The sequence below is a fragment of the Propithecus coquereli genome, unplaced genomic scaffold (assembly GCF_000956105.1).
Source record: "Propithecus coquereli isolate 6110/MARCELLA unplaced genomic scaffold, Pcoq_1.0 Scaffold388, whole genome shotgun sequence".
NCBI classification, from domain to species: domain Eukaryota; kingdom Metazoa; phylum Chordata; class Mammalia; order Primates; family Indriidae; genus Propithecus; species Propithecus coquereli.
Genome location: NW_012149596.1, coordinates 2,084,638 through 2,105,456, shown reverse-complemented (window position 1 = coordinate 2,105,456; position 20,819 = coordinate 2,084,638). Strand labels below are relative to the sequence as shown.

Genomic DNA, 20,819 nt, shown 5'->3' with positions numbered 1-20,819 from the left:
CCTTTTCAGAGCACAGCTGAGGGTGGGGCGGTCGCTGAGGGCTTACTGGAATCTTCTACCTCTTTTCTGATAATGTCCACTGTGTAGTCACCTGTTTTGCCCTTATTTTGACCCTCTCCCTTGTCTTCCCCTTACATACTCATCCCTAATCTCTCCAACTCTTGACTTAACTGCCTTTCTCTGTTCTGTCTTGGTTTCACTTCTCCTGACCTTAGTTGTCCCCTGTCTTGCCCTGTTTTCAAATGTTAGCTAACCTGTTTACCTCTCACCTGCCTACTTCTCATTTCTTTTCCACCCTCAATGGTGACTCACTTGTCCTCCCTTCTCTCGGTCTTAACTCTCCTTTGCCTTTTCACCTGCTCATTCTCACCTGTGTCTGCTTTCATCTGCTAGCTTACTTGCGTGACCCTCGCCTGCTTCCACCTGCTGCTTCACCCAGTACTTCGTCACCTGCCCCACCCTCTCGAGGTGTCTTGTCCCGCACGAGATCCCCATAGGCTCTCCAGGGGGTGGGGCCTTGGGAGAAGGGAAAGGAACTTCAGTCCAACCAGGAAAGGCCTAGGAGTTTCTGATGCGGAAAAGGAGGTGTCATCTCAAGAAGGTGCCAATAAAGAGCCGAGACAGAAAAGGAGTAGCTGAACCAATGAGGTCAGGAGACAGGATGGGCGGGTGATAGGGAAAGCGGGATCAATGAGGCGGATGAACGGCAGAACGAGGGCGGGTCTAGTAACGGGAACGGACCAATGAGGCTCCGTAAAGACGGCGGGAGGCTGACCCGGCCGTGTCCCCTGTTTCCCCGTTCAGCGTAATTTGGGAATCCCGAAGCCACTGTTTTAGATTCAGCTTTTAGCAGCGGACAAGAAAAGCCAGCACCCTGGCGAGCCCGGTTCGCACCCCACCCCCCACTCGGAGACCCGGAAGCGGAAGTGACAGACACGGAAGTGGCCTGCTGTTGCCGAGGGGACGGGCCGGGCAGATGCCAACATGGCAGCGGTAGGGGCTGGAGGTTCTACCGCGGCGCCCGGGCCGGGGGCGGTCTCCGCGGGGTCGTTGGAACCTGGCACCGCAAGCGCGGGTGAGACAGGCTGTGGCCAAGCAGTCGGCGACGGAACGGAGGTCGGGGTCGCTAGGGGTCGGAAACGTTCCTCACTGAAGTGAGAGGAAGGAAGCATCCCATGTGGACCGATCTCTGTGTCGTGTGGGGTGTGTGTGTGTGTAGGGGGTGGGGGAGGGAGGACGGAACGAACCATTCTGAGTGTGTTGGGGGTGGGGAAGAGAGCATTCTAAGGGTGCCGGGGGGGGGTCCTTCCGCATATGGAAGGTAGAGATCATTGTCAGTGTAGAGGGTATTTCCTTTGGAGGAGGCTAAGATCACCGAGACCGTTCTGAGTATGTGGGGTCCTTCCTTAAGGAAGAGAGAGACCATTCTGACGGTGTGGGAGTTCTTCCTTATAGAAGGGAGAGACTATTCTGAGGGTGATGGCTCCTTTATAAAGGGAAGGGGGCTATTGTGAATGAGTTAGGGTGGGGTGGGTCCTTCCTTATGACTAGAGAGGGTCCATTTTGAGGATGAAGGTGTCCTTCATTATATGGGGACAGGACCGTTCTGGAGGGTTCCTTCCTAATGGAGGTAGAGTTCATTGTATGTTGGGGTGGGAGGGCCAGTCCTTACATGATGGAGAAAGAACATCTTGAGGGTGCCAGGTCTTTCCTTATAGCAGAGAGAGTTCATTGTAAGTATGAGTAGAACAAGAAATAATGCCTTGGCTGGGGAGGGGGCTGTGTGGCGGTGGGAGGACAGACCATGTGGAGTATAGGGAAATATTTCCTTTTATGGTTGAGGGATGTAGACCATTCTCATGAGGGTAATCATTCGTTATATTAGGTTCAATCCCTGGGAAAATGGGGAAATCATTTCTTATATTCGTTAGACCATTTTGGGTCAGGAGGCATCACTTGCCATAGGAGGGAGGGGTTGAGAGACCATTCTGAATGTGGGAAGGGTCATTCCATATGGGATGTAGACCATTCTGAGTGTGAGAGAATGGAATCACTTCTTGAATGGGAGAAAGACCATTCCTTAGGGGATGGACATACCTTATACAATGGTCTCGTTCCCTGTATTGGTGTATTAGTCTTTACATGGGACAGTCCCTCATTAAATAGGAGCATTATTTCATATACATCCTCAATTTGTTCATCCATAAAATGGGAATCTTCATAGTTCTTTTGGAGATCAGAACGATGAGTCTGTTGAAGTAATCCATATAAATCCCTTAGCCCAATGATATGATAGGCACACAATAAGCACTCAGTAAATGTTGAGAATGTAGTTATGGTATTCTGCCTAGGGAAGAGTTGCTTCTCACTCAGGGGAGGGAGAGAGAGGCAGCCCAGGCCCGTGTCCAGGGCCTGCGCCAGCCATTTCCTGATACCTCAGCAAGAATTCCAGGTATGGGATGGACAGGGTGGGGCCCACTTCTCTGTTTCTCACTCTTCCTGCCTGTGGCTGAGCCAGTGGAAGCAAGTAGGGGTTAGACCCTCAGTGGATCAGGGCCGGCAGGCAAAGGGAGGAAGTTGCAGGGGCTAGGAGAATCCTGGTTGAGAAAGGAGATTGAGTGGGTGGTGGTGTGGCTGTACCCCAACAGCGTCTGACCTCTTCATTCCCCCTTGCCCTTTCTGTCCCCTCCAGCTCACCGGCGCCTCAAGTACATATCCCTAGCCGTGCTGGTAGTCCAGAATGCCTCCCTCATCCTCAGCATCCGCTATGCCCGTACCCTGCCTGGGGACCGCTTCTTTGCCACCACCGCTGTGGTCATGGCCGAAGTGCTTAAAGGGCTCACCTGCCTGCTGCTGCTCTTCGCACAGAAGAGAGGTACAAACCAGGGAGGGGGCTATGCTGGGGTTGGTGGGTGACACTCCCTGTGTGTGTGTGTCCACATGGAGGGTCTGCTGCTGGGGAGCATCTTTGCCTGTGACCCTGCCTGGGAAGTATGTAAGTGCAGTTGACCTTGTTCCTCCAGCTAGGAGTAACTGCATCTACACTTTTATAGCCCTAACACTCTGGGAGCTGTCTGTGCCTATTAAGTAGTATGGGATATTTATGTAGTGATTTATTTATTTACCTTTAACTTTTTATTATGGAGAATTCCAAGCATATACAAAAATAGGAAAGAATAATAAAATAGTAAAATATCCATGTACACATCCCCCAGAGTCAGCAATTATCAATTCATGGCCACTCTGCCATTAAATAGTATCAGTGATTATTCACTCACTGCCAATCTATATGTGTATCTACAGACCTACCCCCTTAGTATTTTGAAGTAAATCTCACATGAAGTAATCACTATTTTGAAGTAAATCCCCCCCCCTTATTATGTTTTTTGTTTGCTTGAGACAGGATCTCACTCTTTTGCCCCATCTAGAATGCAGTGGCGTCATCATAGCTCACTACAACCTCAAACTCCTAGGTTCAGGCAATCCTCCTGCCTCAGCCTCCCAAGTAGCTGGGACTACAGGCGCGTGCCACCATGCCTGGCTAATTTTTCTGTTTTTTGTAGACGCAGGGTCTCGCTCTCACCCAGGCTGGTCTGGAACTCCTGACCTCAAGGGATCTCCTGCCTCAGCCTCTCAAAGTGCTAGGCTTACAGGCAGGAGCCACTGCACCGGGCCCCCCCTGATTAACTTGAATAAATGTCTTGGTACATATTTTAGAAAAAAATAAGTATAATACCTAAGAATCATCCATCAAAAAAATAACAATAACTCAAAAAATTAATAAATATCCAGTCAACGTTCAAATTTATAATGATTTCTTAAACGTCATAAGAGTTTTTTAAAAAACGTGTTTGTATATGGTCAGTGTTTTGTAATTGGTTGATATTTCCTAAATCTGTTCATCTATAGGTTCCCCTCCAACTTTTTATTCTCTTCGCAATTAATTTGTTGAAACAGGTCATTTGTCTTATAGACTTTAGATAGTCTGGATTTTGCTGACTGCCTCCCTGTGGTATCATTTAACATTCTTCTGTCCTATACATCTCCTGTAAGTTGGAAGTTGGGTTTATCTGTTAATTTAAACATCTCCTGAGAGGCCTTCTACTTGAAATGTTGTGCAGTTGTTTTCCTGTAAAGATCTTGCATATGTAAAGGATACAAATGAATTATGCGCCTCTGCCCTAGGTGTTTGCATTGAAGAAAACATTGTTACCCACTTGTTAACTCCCGCCCCCGGCCCCTGGGAGGCAGCAGTTTAGGCTGCAGCTTTTTTCTTAATGGACTCTGTAAACAATGTAGGAGTGAACGCTGTGGCTCGGGCCCTGGGCTGTGGAGGTGGTTGTGTTAACCGTGTAGATATGCGTCTTGTCCTCACAGGGCTGTTGTTTGAGATGGGAATAATAGCTCCAGACTTAATCACAGGCCTTCATCTCTTAGCCATGATTTCAAACCCCTCTTCCCCATTTTTTCCCCCTGAATTAGTTTGGTGGTAAAACCTGGCCTGACCTGATGTGGGGCTCTTTGTATATTTGTGTTATTGTTCTCGTTTGGTATGAATATTCACACAATTCACTGCGGAAATATGAATGGTGCCTGGTTATGGTGTGGCAGCTCCTTCTTTGTTATAAAATCTATGATATATATACCAGGTTACCTTTCTGACTCCTGGAAAATTAGGGGTTAGAGACCAATGATGACTCCTGGGATTAGTACCACAACAGCAAGGACAGGGTTTGTGAATGAGCATCAGCAGGAGTTTCTGGGATAACCTTACGCAGTCGTTGTGGAGGTTTTCCCTGAGGAGCGACACTCAGCTAAGACTTAAAAGATGAACTACAAGAAAGTGGGGTGAGCTTTGCAAAGGCCTTATTACATAGGAAATCATTCTCATTTATTCATTAGAGCGGGTTCTCTCCAGACTTCTGCTTAATGGGCAAGCCTGAATTCATCCATGTGGCAGGGCTAGGGCAGCTGAGGGGGATATGGCCCCTGCCCTCAGGTTCAGTAAAGAACTAGGATAAGTCCAAAAGTCTAGTCTAAACTTCCCCTCTGTGTGGGGAACACTCTTCCACCCCTATTCCTAGGGCTTCTACTTCATAAGCTCCTGGTAATGATGATGATTTCATCGTGCATACTTGTATTGAGTGTTTTGAGTGGGGCTCTGTGCCAGGGAGTGGGCCCTAAGATGAATGAACTGTAGTCTGCGACTAGCAGACACAGTACTAGGGATGATTCTTTGGCAGCCATTAAACTGAGTATCAGAAAGGCCTACTGGAGACATGGTTGTACTCTAGGGAAAACCGAGAGCACAGACTTCATTGCAGCCCCCAGGGAGTCAAGAGTGGTGGGGGGCACAGAAGCCAGGCCTGGTCCCAGCCTTCAGGGGATCCCCATCTTTGGCAGTCAGTGCCGCAAAAGGCTCTCCTTCTACCACCTAGGTAATGTGAAGCACCTGGTTCTCTTCCTCCACGAGGCTGTCCTGGTACAGTACGTGGACACGCTCAAGCTCGCAGTGCCCTCTCTCATCTATACCTTGCAGAATAACCTCCAGTATGTTGCCATCTCCAACCTGCCAGCTGCCACTTTCCAGGTGAGCCCCAAAGCCCAGCATGGCCCCAGAGGAACTGGCTGGGTTGTGGGATAGAGTATGGGGGCAGGGGGTGGGCTGTGTCACCTTTGGAATGTCCTTGGAACTTCCTCAACCTGTAGTTTCCTCATCTATGATAACTGGGGATGGAAATAGTAATACCTACTCACTGGGATGCTGGGATGATTAAAAGAACAATACCTATGAAGAGCCCTTGGTTGGTGATAGATCAGCTTTAGACTTATTTAGGCTATTCACTGGCAGCCCTGTGAAATAAAGAGCCTGGATTGTGGGGCCAGGCTGCCTAGGTTCAAATCTCAGCTCTGCTACTTTCCAGCTGTGTGATTTTGGGCATGTCACCTAACCTCTCTGTGCCTTAGTGTTCTCATTTTTAAATTGGAGATTACAATGGTGCCCACTTTGTATGTTGTAGTGAGGATTAAAAACTAATTCATGTAAGGTGCCTAGACCCACACCGGCACATAGCAAGCACTGTGTATTGTTGACTTTATTGTTGTAGTTTTTGATTCATTTCTATCAAGACCTCCCTTATCACAAAGATTACCTACTTCTGGGCATTTTACATACCTCAGCCATACTCAGCCATACTTTATAGACGATGATGCCAAGGCTCAGACAGGGCAAGTGCTTTGTCCCTGGTTACACAGTCAGGAAATGGGGTTGGGATGTGGACTTCCTGGCACAGCCATCCTTCTGTGCACTTTCTGGGAGGGACCTCAGAGCTCTTTAGCTGCAGCTCAGCCAGTGGCCAGTGTGGCTGGCTACTTCTGCTGTTTTTGTTGTCATCTATGCCACTCTGTCCTTCTGTTGTTCCTGGGGGCCCACAGTGGGTGCTTCCCCCCATGTGTACCTGTTGGGGGTCGAGGTCAGCCCTCAGTGCCTTCCACATGCCACTCGCAGGTGACGTACCAGCTGAAGATCCTGACCACGGCACTGTTCTCCGTGCTCATGCTGAACCGCAGCCTTTCCCGGCTGCAGTGGGCCTCCTTGCTGCTCCTCTTCACTGGTGTCGCCATTGTCCAGGCACAGCAAGCCGGTGGGGGAGGCCCACGGCCACTGGATCAGAACCCTGGGGTGGGCCTAGCAGCTGTCGTGGCCTCCTGTCTCTCCTCGGGCTTCGCAGGTGTCTACTTTGAGAAGATCCTCAAAGGCAGTTCAGGCTCCGTGTGGCTGCGCAACCTGCAGCTGGGCCTCTTCGGCACAGCACTGGGCCTGGTGGGGCTATGGTGGGCTGAGGGCACTGCTGTGGCCCGCCGCGGCTTCTTTTTTGGGTACACGCCTGCTGTCTGGGGCGTGGTGCTCAACCAGGCCTTTGGTGGCCTATTGGTGGCTGTTGTTGTCAAGTATGCCGACAACATCCTCAAGGGCTTTGCCACCTCCCTGTCCATTGTGCTGTCCACTGTTGCCTCCGTTCGCCTCTTTGGCTTCCACGTGGACCCATTATTTGCCCTTGGCGCTGGGCTCGTCATTGGTGCCGTCTACCTCTACAGCCTTCCCCGAGGTGCAGCCAAAGCCATAGCTTCCGCTTCTGCCTCAGTCTCCACCTCTGGGCCCTGCATTCACCAGCAGCCTCCAGGGCAGCCACCGCCACCGCAGCTGTCTTCCCACCGTGGGGACCTCATCACGGAGCCCTTTCTGCCAAAGTCAGTGCTGGTGAAGTGAGGGCTGGCAGTGGTGGGGGGACAGGGACGGGGACTGGGTGGAGGGTATTGGGCATCTGCAGGACCCAAGTCACCACAGGCCTGGCTCCTCTGGGCTTGGAAGACTGTCTTTTCTCCCAGGTCATTGAGACTTTTGGAGGGGGTATAGGACTAGGGCTGGGTGTCACACAAACCTTTCTTGGTAGGCTGATGTCCCCTGCCCTGGAGGGGTTTTTAGAGCTGCCTCCTCTGCCTCAGCCTAACCTCTTTGGGGACAGGGTTAGGGGTATTGTCATTCAAGGCCTTTTTTGTCTGTCCCCTTGTTGGAGGTGTCCTGTCTCTCAGTGACTGGGAGAGTCCCTCCCAGCAATCCCTCCACCTTTGTAAGGAAAGACTGGACAAATCCTGCAGCTCTTGAGTAATGATGAATGCCCACCTTTGGGGTTATTTCCCATAGTTTGAGGCCTTCTCTTCTCCCTCACCACTGCACTGGATCATGTTAGCAGTTTGGTCTGTTATGTTTCCTTGAGGCAGCTTCCCTGACACCAAGACCCTTAGAGACCCTTGAAGACTGGCCTCTTTCAAGTGCTCAGGGAAAGAGAAAGGGGTGAGAGCTGGCTGTCCGGGGGAGGGTGCTATAGGGGCCATTTGTTTTTTAGTGGTTTTGGGATTTGGGGTATAATCAGATCATTAATGATCCAGGGTGTGGTGGGAAAAGCAAGGAGGGCAGATCCTTGAAATGGCTAAGTCTCATAGAATTTAAGACACTGTCAGTTGCCGGATGCAGGGTTATTTTCTGGGACATCCAGAGAGGAAAAATAAAGCTGCCAATCACATTCTTGATACCCTATTGGCTGTCTGAGGCACCCTTACTTCGTGGGGGGGGTTATATTAGACTTGAAGTGTGGAACCCACCCCCTGCACTCCCCAAAGCTTATTAACCCCTTAACTGTATCCCAGGGTGGGGGGGTATGTGTGCATGGGAGATGCCTGGGCTGTCTTTGCTATATGTAAATAGGGCCATTGGATCTTTATTTTTGATTAATTTGTTCTGATTTTTTTGTTTGTTTTCTAAGGAACTGTAATGAACAAAAATGTCAGGATTCCCGATGCCAAATAAAGATGTTGTATTTATTTAGTCCATGTGTAGCTTTCTGACCAGGGGACCCAAGGATACTAACCCAAGGACTACCAGCCCCACTACCACCATGCTCCCTTGCTCAGGAAACCCCCCTGCCAGCCCACCCCAGCATTCTGTGTTTTTCTTTCTTCTCCGTTCCCACCACAGGTTGCTCACCAAGGTGAAGGGTTCGTAGCTGCTGGGATTGAAGACGTTGGCCTGGCCTCGCTCTCCCTTCTTGCCCTGGCCCAGCTGGGACCAAACACTCTGATCAGTATTAGGGGTAGGGTGAGGTAGACACCAAAATCCCTGTCCCCATCACCCCCACCTCAGCCCTCAGCCCCTGCCACCCCCACACTATTTTTTAGGTGAGTTTTTGCAAATAAAATGTGTTTTGCATCATGCCGGCTTGGGAAAGCTCGAAAGAGCAAGGGAAGGAGGGAAGGAGGGACATGCTCAGGCCTCATGGACATGATCACAGAAGCTTTTTATTAAAAACCCTAGGCCTGGGGGAGGGCAAAGATTCAGTCTTGCTGCTTGGTTCGGGAGGCCTCGGCGTTGGCCCGGAGCACAGCCCCTGGCGATGGGTAGGGACGCTGCTGGAAGAGGGGCCCAGCTGCTGTTGTGTCAGCACCAGTCTTGGCCTCATTCCGCTTGGGGAGTCCTGTTGACCACGTGCCCCTGCAGGTGACAGTGTCGGGGAGGGAATAGAGGATGTGGTTGGTGGTCACCACCCACCAGGCCTGACTGAGGAATGGGGGAAGGAGACAGGAGGAGAGGCATGGTGTTCGCCTGTGCGGTGAGGAACATGAGGAAAAAGAAGAGCTTGTGAGGGGCTGTTGCTTACCGGGGCGCGTCCGAGTATGAGCTGGGGTCCATTGGGTCTAACTCTTCATCCTTTCGGCTTGCCACTGTGGAAGCAAGTGGCAGGGCGAAGTCTTCAGTCGAGGCACGAGGAGCCCCTGATCACTGACCCAATGCCCCAGGAAGAAATGGAGCCTGTGGCTGCCTTGCACCACAGCACACCCCTCCCGGCCCGGGGCCAGGCACCTGCCTGAGGGAGGGCTTCCTTACATTGCCGGTGCCCTGGCACCTCGCTTGCTTCGCTCGAGCCCTGGCCTGCTCTGCTTACCCTTCTTGCTCTTAGGGTAGGGAGCCAGCTCCTCCCGGCGATGGTGGCGCCGTTCTTTGCCCTCTTCCCGGTCCGCCTTGTCATATCCACGGTCCCGATCCCGTTCCCTGTCCCGCTCTCTCTCTCTGTCCACCTTGTCATAGCCACGTTCTCGATCTCTGTCAGACTTGTCGTGGCCCCGGTCTGACTTGTCGTGGCCCCGGTCTGGCTTCTCATGGCCCCTGTCAGACTTGTCATGGCCCCGGTCTGACTTGTCATGGCTGCGGTCCGACTTCTCCTCAGCATCTGGGGACATGAATCTTGAAATGATCTTCTCCTCCTCCCACCCCAGGACCCAGCAGCCTCTGCCTTCAACAACCTCCCCTGCCTGGGGCTTAGCCTGCCTGGCCTCACTTCTCCCTCCCTGATCCACTATATTTGGCCCCTCTCTGAGAACTGCTAGAATCACTCAAGGCACCCTTGGATCTGCCAACTCACCTGCATTACTGCTCCTGAGCTTCTTGGCAGATTTGGTAACGACGAAATTGGGGTCATGTGGGGAGAGCCAGGACACGAGGTCTGTGTCCACATTCCAGTAGTAAGGGAGCCCGCTGTGGGGCAGTGGGAGGGAAGGAGTGTCAGCACAGATGTCCTCTTTGTATGCTCAACTCTTGTCTCCCCAGTCTCTGCCTATACCTGCTCCATGTCAGGTCCCCACAGGGAGGATCCCCAGATCTTGTCCCGTGTCCCCCATATAGCCCATGGCCAGGGTCAACACAAGAAGGGCAAAGTCAGAAGTCAGCTCCCCTTGCCCCCTGCCCAGGTACCCGGGCTCACCAGGAAGGGTCGAACACCTTGTACCAGCTAGGTGGCAGGCCCTCCAACCGGGTGGCCTCATAGTCCACAGGATCATCATCATAGTCCTCAGCAATGATCTCTTCCTCTGGTTCTGGCAGAACAAGGCCAGGGGGAGAAGGACGATAACAGTTAAGGACCAGGAGAATTATCCTACAGGGCCTGGACAGACATGCACACTCATGTTCACACAAACCACACGTGGAAGACAAGTGTGCGTGTGCATATGCACACCAGGAAACATACGAAGTATCTCTCACATTCCAAATCCAACTATATCCGTATTAGGGGATTTACAAAAAAATTTACCTAAATGTGTTGTTTCTGGATTCAGATGATGAGTTATACTGTTATCCAGACCTGTCTGGTTTCAGAGTTGATAGGGATTGATCAAAAATTTTATCCATATCAGGCCGGGCGCGGTGGCTCACGCCTGTAATCCTAGCTCTCTGGGAGGCTGAGGCGGGCGGATTGTTTGAGCTCAGGAGTTCGAGACCAGCCTGAGCAAGAGCGAGACCCCGTCTCTACTAAAATTAGAAAGAAATTAATTGGACAACTAAAAATATATACAAAAAATTAGCCGGGCATGGTGGCGCATGCCTGTAGTCTCAGCTACTTGGGAGGCTGAGGCAGGAGGATCGCTTGAGCCCAGGAGTTTGAGGTTGCTGTGAGCTAGGATGACGCCACGGCACTCTAGCCCGGGCAACACAGTGAGACTCTGTCTCAAAAAAAAATTTTTTTATCCATATCTATTCAGTTCCTGAGTTCAGACTGTATGTGACACTGCATTATCCATATCTATTTAGATAAAATGAATTTGAACAGCAAAGGGTTCATCTGAAAATATGTCCAATCTATTCTGCTTTCACATTTGGTGATTACAGGGTTTCTGAGTCCTGTATATTGAGTAGCAAGAGTTTGGATGGCAAGGGATTTATCCAAAGATTGCTCTGAATCCATTCAGTTCCTGAGGCCTGACACGTAGTAAGCCTGCAGCAGATGTCAGTCACTATCAGTGGAATAAAAAAGGTGTCTATTATCAGCTCAGTGTCTGGCCCTCAGTAAGCCAACAACAGATATTAGCTGCGGGTATAATTAAGGCGATGCATATGCCAGTAACAGCATAGTGCCTGTCACGCAGTAGGCATCAAATAGATGGCAGCTATAATCATCAGTATTATTAATAAGATACATGCCATCAGCACAGGGCCTGGTATTCAGTAGGCTTAAAAAAAATATCAGTGATCACTCTCTGTATTATTAACCACATGGTCTATGCCTGGTACACAGTAGGCTTGTAATAGATGTTGGTTATCATTAAGAAGACAATAAGATACATTTTCCAGGGAACACTGTAGCCCAAAAGATGCCAGCTTTTAGTATTATTGACAATAAGGTATAATTAGCAACCAGCAGCACAGTAGGCCTAAATGGTAGATCCTATCATTTTATACTGTTAACCATAATGTGTATGGCAGGCACTTAGTAGGCCCAAAATACATGTCAGCTATTGATATGTAGAACAATAAGTTACATGTTACCACTATAATGCCTGTAGCCACAGTATCTATTATACTGATAATATGTATCTCAAAGCAACATCCTGCCCCTGTACTTGTTACATAGGAGACTGCAGTAGATGTCAGCTATCCTTCCTATTAGATGCTACGTAGTCACCCCCATGGATTGAACCTGGCATACAGTAATCCCAGAATAGGCATCAGCTGTCAATATTGTTAAGGATGAACTACCTATACCCCATCCCCCTGGGCCCCTCACACAGTGCTTGGCACGCTGTAGGGATGGATGTCAGGAATCCATATTGTTAACAATGAAATGCCCAACCACCCAACTGCTTGGTGCACAATAGGCCCATGCTAGGTACCAAGCATCAGTATCAAGAACAAAGTGCCTGGCGGGGCAAGGTGGTTCACGCCTGTAATCCTAGCACTCTGGGAGGCTGAGGCGGGCAGACGGTTTGAGCTCAGGAGTTCGAGACCAGCCTGAGCAAGAGCGAGACCCCGTCTCTACTAAAAATAGAAAGAAATTGGCCAAACAACTAAAAAATAGAAAAAATTAGCTGGGCATGGTGGCACGTGCCTGCAGTCCCAGCTACCTGGGAGGCTGAGGCAGGAGGATTGCTTGAGCCCAGGAGTTTGAGGTTGCTGTCAGCTAGGCTGATGCCACGGCACTCCTAGCCTGGGCAACAGAGTGAGACTCTGTCTCAAAAAAAAAAGTAGAACAAAGTTCCTGTCAAGCCTGGCACGTGGTAGGGCCATCTGCTCTTAGCTGTCTCACCAGGCTCCAGATGTTTGAGGATGCCTCTTTTGGCCAAACGGGTCTGCAGCGCAACAGGTAGCGGCATAGCTGGTAGCAGACAGACCTAGGGATACACAGACAGACGGACTGAAACCCAGCTCAGATGAGGATCCTGCAACCAAGCGCCTCCTCCCAGCATGTATTCATCTGACCCCACCTATCCAACTGCACCAGTAGCTGGGCGGATGGAACATACGCACTAAAAGATGGAAGACATAGGCGGCAATATCATCAAAACTCACCAACCCGCCTCTGGAGACCTAGTGCTCCAGGACCCAGTTCCTCGCCCAGGCCCAGGCTCCACCCATTGCCGAAGGGGCCAAACGCGGCTCCCCCGCGCCCTAGAAATGGGCTCACCCAATGTCCTCCAAAGACTACCGAGAGGGAGGAACCAAAGCGCTGGGACGGGGGAGCGGAGTGCAGCACTCCTCCAGCTCCAAAAAATTGCGCCCACCCCGGCATTACCAATACAGTCGTGCAGGTAATGGAAGGCTGTCAGAATGGCCGCCTCTCTCTTATCGCTGCTAAGGTCGCCAGAACCACACGCCTTCTTTTCCCAAAGCACAGAATGAGGTTCTCTCTCCCCGAGCCTAGAAGTAACTGGGCGACACTCAGGCTGCGGTGAACATCTGACGCAAGCCGGGGTGGCCAATGAGAGTGCGCCTTTGGCCTGACGTATGACGAAGCTACCCAATCGTTGTCCTAGAATTGGTGGCAAGCTGGAGCGCCTGTGTGCGTTTACGCGGGGGGCGTGGCCCGGCTGAGGTTGGTTCTGACTGCGCCGCCAGACGCCGGCGCCATGGAGGAGTACGCTCGGGAGCCTTGGTACGGCTGTGGGCACAGACATCGGGACTGTTGCTGAGGCGCCAAGGCCAGCCGTGGGAGGCGGGCGGGAAGGCACCGGCCACACAGTGCCACGTCTTAGACTCGGGGGACTCTTAGAAACTTATTTCCTTCCGCTCCCCCCACTTGGTTCCTCCCACTCGGGCTCCGTTAAGAGGGGCCAAAACCGTGTGCCTAGAGAAGGTGTGGTACAGGACGAACCGCGCCACATTTCCCCTGACTTTCTATCTCCTAGTCCCTCCTCGTTAACGAAGAGAAACGCTGGTTGAATCCATTCCGGCCAGGGGGTGGTGTGGTGTTCAACGGAAATCCCCACAGTTACCACGCGTGGTTTTTCCCTTGTCGCTTTTGTTAGTGGGGGCGGGGCACGGATGAGCCGATTGAGGGCAGGAGGGGGTTATGGGTCCTCCCACGATCTGCTCTTGGTTTTTCCCAGTTCCGCCAGATTTAAAAAGGGGAACGGGACGGGGCTTGGTTGGACTTGCCCGTTGGAGAAGGGGTCCTATCCCGTTCTGCTTTAATAACAGTACTGGCTAGGCTGGGCGCAGTGGCTCCCGCCTGTAATCCTAGCACTCTGGGAGGCTGAGGCGGGAGGATTGCTTGAGCTCAGGAGTTTGAGACCAGCCTGAGCAAGAGCAAGACCCTGTCTCTACTAAAAATAGAAAGAAATTAGCTGGACAACTAAAAATATATAGAATATATAGAAAAAAGTAGCCGGGTGTGGTGGCGTGTGCCTGTAGTCCCAGCTACCTGGGAGGCTGAGGCAGGAGGATCGCTTGAGCCCAGGAGTTTGAGGTTGCTGTGAGCTAGGCTGACGCCATGGCACTCTAGCCCAGGCTAGAGAGTGAGACTCTGTCTCAAAAAAAAATAAAATAAAAAAATAACAGTACTGGCTAGTTAACACTTCTGTAGCGCTTATGGAAACGTGTCAGTTCTTTGCTTGTATATTCATTTCATCTTTGATAGTAAAGCAGGTGGCTGATTCCTTGGTTGGCTGTGAAGGGGAGGGGTGGACAAGGGAAAATTCCGCCCCCCACCCCTTTACACCATTTCTCATTTTAATGAGGGGGAAAAAGCGACTGGACTAGGTCGTTGTTATCTGAAGTGTTTCTTCCCATGCATGAACTTCCCATCCCACTGACTTGGTTTCTCCCAGTTGGAAAGAGTTCATGTGAGGAGATGGGGGGCTCACATTAACTCCATCCTTCCCTTCCTGCTTGCAGCCCATGGCGAATTGTGGATGATTGCGGTGGAGCCTTCACTATGGGTGTCATTGGCGGCGGAGTCTTCCAGGCCATCAAGGGCTTCCGCAATGCCCCAGTTGTGAGTCCTGCTTTCCTCCAGGTGGTACAGGGGTCAGCTGTCTTGCCCACACAGGATACTGCTCTGCAAACTGCTTGGAGCTGGCAGTTATTTGCACTTATTCATTCTGGTGCTTGCTCACCTACTATGTGCCAGGCCTGGCTCCTGCATCTGGGGTTTTGGGGGAATTGCAAACATGGCCTCTGTTTCCCACCCCCTCACACACACACCCAACTGGGGTTTCTCTGTGGAAATGCTGTGCTGTCAAAACAGTCATCACCAAATCTTAAATATGTGTGCAAAGCCAGACAGATTTTATCTAGAGGCAGATTCTAGCTCAGAAACTTAGATAGAGGGAAGTTACAAGAGCTTAACTGGCAGAAGGAGGACAGCCTTAAAGTTGAGAAAATCCTTTTAATTTAACATAACCAACTCTGTCTCTTTCTCTGACCACCCCTCCTCCCCAGAAGATCCCATCAAATGTCATGGCTTTAAATGCCATCCATTTGCCAAGGTCTCTGCAATTTATATATCTATCCCTGTCTCTTCCCTTGACTCCTGGAACTCTTCTTTCCTGGATCTTTGCCCAAGTTTCTCATTTTCAAGGTTTTAGCACAAATGCCCCCTCCTTAAAGAGGCCTTTCCTGACTCCTCAGCCACAATCATATCTCTTTATCCTATTTCCTCTAGAGTGCATATTGCTGTCTGAAACTATCTTGTTTACCTTACCCTTGCTCACGATCTGTCTCTCCCACTAAAATGTGAGCTCTGAGAGGGCAGGGACCAGATCTACCTTGCCCACTGCTGTATCCCTTGCATAAAGCATGGTGCCTGGCATATAGTAGGTACTCATTAATCATTGAATGAATGAATTAGAACTTCTCTACCCAGCTCTGAAAATACCCATATTGGGGTGCTGTCCAGACCCCTAGTTCTTGGCTGCTTCTCGACATCTATACCCCTGATACCCCTAACAGGTCTCCCATCTCCTTCCTTCTCTAAAAAGCTGGAAACCCTTCCTTGACTCCCTTCCTTACTTTTCCCAGGGAATTCGGCACCGGCTGAGAGGTAGTGTCAATGCTGTGAGGATCCGAGCCCCCCAGATTGGAGGTGAGAGGAGCTTGGGGAGATATAGGAGATGAGATGGCAAAGTTGGGGGTGGTTGATCCTTTGGTTCTAGACTGCAATTTGGGCATCCAGATTCTAGCCCCAGCTCTGCCTGGGACTTCCCAGGGGGGTGACATTTTCCACCAATTTAATATGGAAGGGTAAGAATGTAGGTTCTGGAGTTTAGATCCAGGCCCTGGCTCTTCCCTGCTTTGTTACCTTGGGCTAGTGGCTTAACCTCTCTGAACCTCATCTGTAACTCTGTAACCTGGGGGTAATGGTAACAGTAACCACCTCATCAGTAATTTTGTAGTTTATGTAACATACATATTACTAAGTACTGGTTGCTATGCTAAACACTTTAATAATATTAACTTATTTAAAATTGCAGAAGTCAAATAACACACAGTACCTCGAACAGGTCCTGGCACACAGTAAGCCCTCAGTAAACATTTTAACTATCATTAACTGGCTTTCCTAACCTGTTTCCTTCTCCCTGAAACCAAGATCAGAATTCCATCTCTATATGGTGATTTATGAAGATCAAAGTTGCTCTGTTAAAAGCCATATAAAGATAAAATCTGCTTGTAAACACTTGTCAACTCTCTATGAAGGTAAAGGGAATGTCGATGTTAATTCTAGTCTGCTTGAAGCGGGAGCTACCACAGGATGGGGACGGACAGGGAATATTCCCTGGGAGTTTGCTGTCTGCTGTTGTATCTAGGTTTTTCTTCCCTATTCTTGGCCAGAGCATTCAAGCCTTGGAAGCCCCCAGACCCTGAGATGTGGATTCTTGGGATTTCCCAGGAATACTAATTGGGCCTTAGTCTCCCTACAGGTAGCTTTGCAGTGTGGGGGGGGCTGTTCTCCACCATCGACTGTGGCCTCGTGCGGCTACGGGGCAAGGAGGATCCCTGGAACTCCATCACCAGTGGAGCATTGACCGGGGCTGTGCTGGCTGCCCGCAGTGAGTGACCCCTGCCCCCGTCCCCAACCCCTTCCACCGTATTCTGCCTGCCTTCACCTCTGTATCTCTGCCCCCTCACTCCTTCAGGTGGCCCACTGGCCATGATGGGCTCAGCGATGATGGGGGGCGTCCTGTTGGCCCTCATCGAAGGTGTTGGCATCCTCCTCACTCGCTACACAGCCCAGCAGTTCCGAAATGGTAAGTACCTGGTGGGCGATGGTCAGGGAGAGGTGGGAAGTGCTCTGCCTAGCCTCTTCCACTCATCCTTACCTGATTCTCCCTTCTCCAGCACCCCCATTCCTGGAGGACCCCAGCCAGCTGTCCCCTAAGGAGGGTAGCCCGGCCTCAGGCTATCCCAGCTATCAGCAATACCATTGAGGAAGCCACCGCCTGCCACCGCCACCATGGGAGCTGCTCCTCGCTTCCCTCCCCGCTGATCTACCTCGAAGGGAGGGCTGGCTCCCAGTTAGCCCTGGGACCCTCCAGAGAGGGCTTCTACTGTGCTCCCTTGTCCCAGGGTGGGGGTGGGGCACCCCAGCTGCCCTGACAGATGGGTCCCCTTTTTCCTCTCTCAGGGCACCCCAGCCCCACACTTACATGTAACAAGCTCTCACCCCAACTCCTTTGTGTGGCACCCTGATGAGTATTTAAAGCCAGTTTTGAAATGCCTGTGTATGGACTCCTTGAGCCGCCCATGGGGACCCCTCTTCAGGACAAGGGACAAAGCCCTCTGCAGGGACTGAAAAGCCCTAGGACTTGGAGTCTCACAGCAAATGGGCTTTAGTAACTGTCTGTGGAATGGATGAGCAGGAAGGGAGAAGGAATGAATGTGTGAATAAGGGTATGTGGGGCCAAGTGATGAATCATAAGCAGACAGAGGAACAGACTTGGGAAAGAAGTGAGGGAACACCCAATTACTGGGGGTGGGGGTGGTTCTGCACGTTGCACCCCTGACCTTCATACATGCACACCAATACCCTGACCCCTCCTCCACAAGCCCCCACTGTCAAGGCTGGGAAATCTGACCTCACAAGGAGCCCTTTCTTTCTGGATACTTGTCACTGCATTTGTGAAGATTATCCCCCAACATATGGCCTCACTATGGACCTGGAATGGAAAGTAGGGGTCAGGGAGACCCAGGGTCTTCCAAGAAGGTGCCCTGTGTCAGTCTCCCCTTCTGTCACAGAGACACTTTTCTGCTCTCCTATGCTCAGTGTTGTCAGGTTTTTTTTTAAAGGACAACCACAAAATAACCAGAAGTGAGTTTTCATTTTAGGGTGGGGGGGTTACAGATTTTTCTGGATGGAAATCAGCCCCAAATGTTGTCACTTCTGTGCAGACCTCTACATGGGTGGGGCAAACATTGTCTCCGCTGGGGTGCAAATGCCACAGGGAGGCACAAAAGCTATCTGAGGAATCAATGGTTTCCTGTGCAAATTGGTCCAGTGGTAAATGCCCTCATGGGAGACATAAAAATCGTCCCTTTCACGCAAGCCATTGCAAAGAGGTGGAAACGCCTACCCATTCTCCTGTACAAAACGGGTCCATGGGGATGCAAAGGCTGAGTCCCTGGGCCTCTCAAGGCCTGGGAGTCCTCAGAGTGATGACAGCTGCAACACCTCCTGCTTGAGCCACTCAGTACCAGGCAGTGCGAGGCCACTTGACCAAGGGCCCGGGGAGAGCAGAGCAGAGGCAAGGCCGGGGCCTGGAACCCTGGCTCCACAGGCCCTCCAGCAGCAGCACCAGGAACGCCTCTGGGACCGGCGCGCCAGTCAGACCCACGGTACCACAGGTCCACTACCTCCTTTGGTTCCGCCCCTTTTGGGTCCTTCAGCTGCCCTTGCCCCTCCAGGGCCTCATCCCCCTGTATCTCCGGATCTCGCCCGGCTCCCATCAAACGCCGGCGACTAATTCCTCCAGGCTTTTCCCTTCCGGGAGTCCGCAGGCTCCGCCCCCTAGGGCCCGCCCTCTTCCTATCATTGCGCGCAGCCCTAGGCTGCTGAAGGCCCCGCCTCCTCCGTATGGCGACTCGGGCTCGGAGGAGGTCCAGTCCCCAAGGTCTCTTCCTGGTCCCCTCCAAATGGGCTCCGCCCCTACAGGCCCCTTACTATGGACAGGTTCCCGGCCCTCAGCAGCCTCTACCTGTTCCCATCTTCAGGTCCCGCTCCCAGGTCCCGCCAAACACCCGGGCACTCCGCCCACTTGTGGCGCCCCTGGGATCGCATTCACATTCCCAGGTGCGGAGGGCGGCCAGACCTGCGGGGCCTTGAATCGGTTCTGCGCGCCCTCCAACCCGGGTGTCTGGACTGCTCTGGCTCCTCCGTGCCCTGGCCGGGGCGGGGCTCGGAGTGGGATGCTTCTTTTCCCAGAAGAAGGGAATGCGGGCTCGCACTCTGGGTTGTTTCGTTGGGGAGGGACTACAGGGACCGAAGGAGGGTGGAAGATGGAGAGAACAAGAGAGAGGAGAGAAACGGAGATGATGAGATGAAGAAGGAGAGAGAGACGAAGAGACATGCACATAGGGAGATAGGTGGAGAGGTAGAGAGACAGATGGAGGCAGAGAGAGACAGGCAAGAGATAAATGAAAGGAGACAGAGACAAGGAGAAAGGGCAGAGACAGTAAGAGAAATACAAGAAGTCGTATAAGGGTCAGAAATGCAGGTAGGGAGAGGGAAGGTATTGGGCATCAGATGCAGGTAAACGCGGGAGAGAAAGCGAGGAGAGGGTAGAGGTGTGAGCTGGGTTCAGGGGCTAGACCTGCAGGGAGCTGTCAGGCCGCCTGCCCACCCAACCACCTGCAAGGCCACAGGGAGGCAGATGCCTGACTTGCCCCATCTTTCTCTCTCTGGCTCTGATTTAATCCCATCTACTTCCAACAAGGATTTTGCTCAAGTTCTTCCCCCTGTCCTTTTCCTGCTTCCTCCCCGCCTTAGCCCCATGTCTGCCTCTGTCTTGATCTGTCTCTCAGCCCTCCCCCATTTTTCTGCTTTGGTCTCCCTGGCTGGTGGCTGTCACACTGTGACTCCTGTGGCCCCGGAGTTTGCCACCCACTTGTCTGCATGGGGAGAAGGAAAATATTTGGTGGGGGAGGAGCATTAAGGAGGTGGACAGAATCAGGGAAGAGCAAGGAGGTCCAGCCCCGACAATGGGGTGGGGGTCACCTCGCCCACTTCCTCAGGAAGAGACCCTGAAAGGCCAGGGAGAGAGACAAAGAGAATCGGAAGGATAGGGAGAAAGACGCAGATAGCAAAAGAGAGAAGCAGGAGTTTACAGAGAGACCAAAGGAGAGACAGATGCAGAGAAAGATATCAAAAAAAGAGACAGAGAAGGTAAGAAAGAAGGGAGAGAGTCACAGCAGAGAGAGAACTTTACTCTGAGTCTGGGGGTTGCTGATCTGAGAGTTCATGTTTCCTCTGTTCTCTTAGTGGCACTTGGAGAACAGCAGACATGCAGGGCAGCTCTGACCCCTCCACACACACCCTCCTGCCACCTTTAGAGATCAGTGCTTTGATCTTGACAACTGGGAACCATCTCAACAGGCCCAGCTAGGGCCAACGAATGGAGCTGATAAATGGGGACCATCTCTGGGAAATCTGCAGCGTCATCAAATTACCTGCACGTTGAAGAGGAGGGATGTGCCAAAGATCACCTCTGAGGTGACAGAGTGACCGTCTTTCCTTTTTTTTTTGAGACAGAGTCTCACTCTGTTGCCCAGGCTAGAGTGCCGTGGCGTCAGCCTAGCGCACAGCAACCTCAAACTCCTGGGCTCAAGCGATCCTTCTGTCTCAGCCTCCCGAGTAGCTGGGACTACAGGCACAGTGGCAGCTGGTCTTTCTGTCCTCATTTACATTTGAAGAAACTAAAGCACAAAGAGGTTAAGCAACTTGCCCATGGCTATCCTGCCTGAAAGTGGCAAGGCTGGGAGTTAAATCCTTATTTATTTATTT

The 20,819-nt window shown here is 51.5% G+C and overlaps 3 protein-coding genes across 4 annotated transcripts; 2 read left to right on the top strand and 1 right to left on the bottom strand.

Moving 5' to 3' along the window:
- Positions 1–881: 881 nt before the first annotated feature.
- On the top strand, positions 882–8,775 carry SLC35A2 (solute carrier family 35 (UDP-galactose transporter), member A2). 2 transcript variants are annotated; one of them, XM_012652344.1, is made up of 5 exons: positions 882–1,075; positions 2,693–2,875; positions 5,439–5,590; positions 7,099–7,251; positions 8,537–8,775. In XM_012652344.1, the coding sequence occupies exons 1-5, from the start codon at positions 985–987 to the stop codon at positions 8,663–8,665; spliced, it is 708 nt and encodes a 235-aa protein (XP_012507798.1). In that variant the 5' UTR covers positions 882–984; the 3' UTR covers positions 8,666–8,775. The 2 variants fall into 2 exon arrangements, with proteins under 2 accessions (XP_012507798.1, XP_012507796.1); XM_012652342.1 differs by having other exon boundaries at positions 6,509–7,251; positions 8,537–8,693.
- Positions 8,776–8,834: 59 nt separating this feature from the next.
- PQBP1 (polyglutamine binding protein 1) lies at positions 8,835–13,245 on the bottom strand. The gene is made up of 7 exons (XM_012652341.1): positions 13,119–13,245; positions 12,633–12,717; positions 10,317–10,428; positions 9,978–10,090; positions 9,501–9,785; positions 9,216–9,279; positions 8,835–9,049 (listed from the first exon to the last, which is right to left on the bottom strand). Exons 2-7 carry the CDS (start codon positions 12,697–12,699, stop codon positions 8,893–8,895), a joined length of 798 nt encoding a protein of 265 aa, XP_012507795.1. The 5' UTR covers positions 12,700–12,717; positions 13,119–13,245; the 3' UTR covers positions 8,835–8,892.
- A 182-nt stretch (positions 13,246–13,427) lies between these two features.
- Positions 13,428–17,542, top strand: TIMM17B (translocase of inner mitochondrial membrane 17 homolog B (yeast)). The gene is made up of 6 exons (XM_012652340.1): positions 13,428–13,478; positions 14,720–14,819; positions 15,845–15,908; positions 16,744–16,872; positions 16,960–17,070; positions 17,162–17,542. Exons 1-6 carry the CDS (start codon positions 13,453–13,455, stop codon positions 17,248–17,250), a joined length of 519 nt encoding a protein of 172 aa, XP_012507794.1. The 5' UTR covers positions 13,428–13,452; the 3' UTR covers positions 17,251–17,542.
- Positions 17,543–20,819: the final 3,277 nt, after the last annotated feature.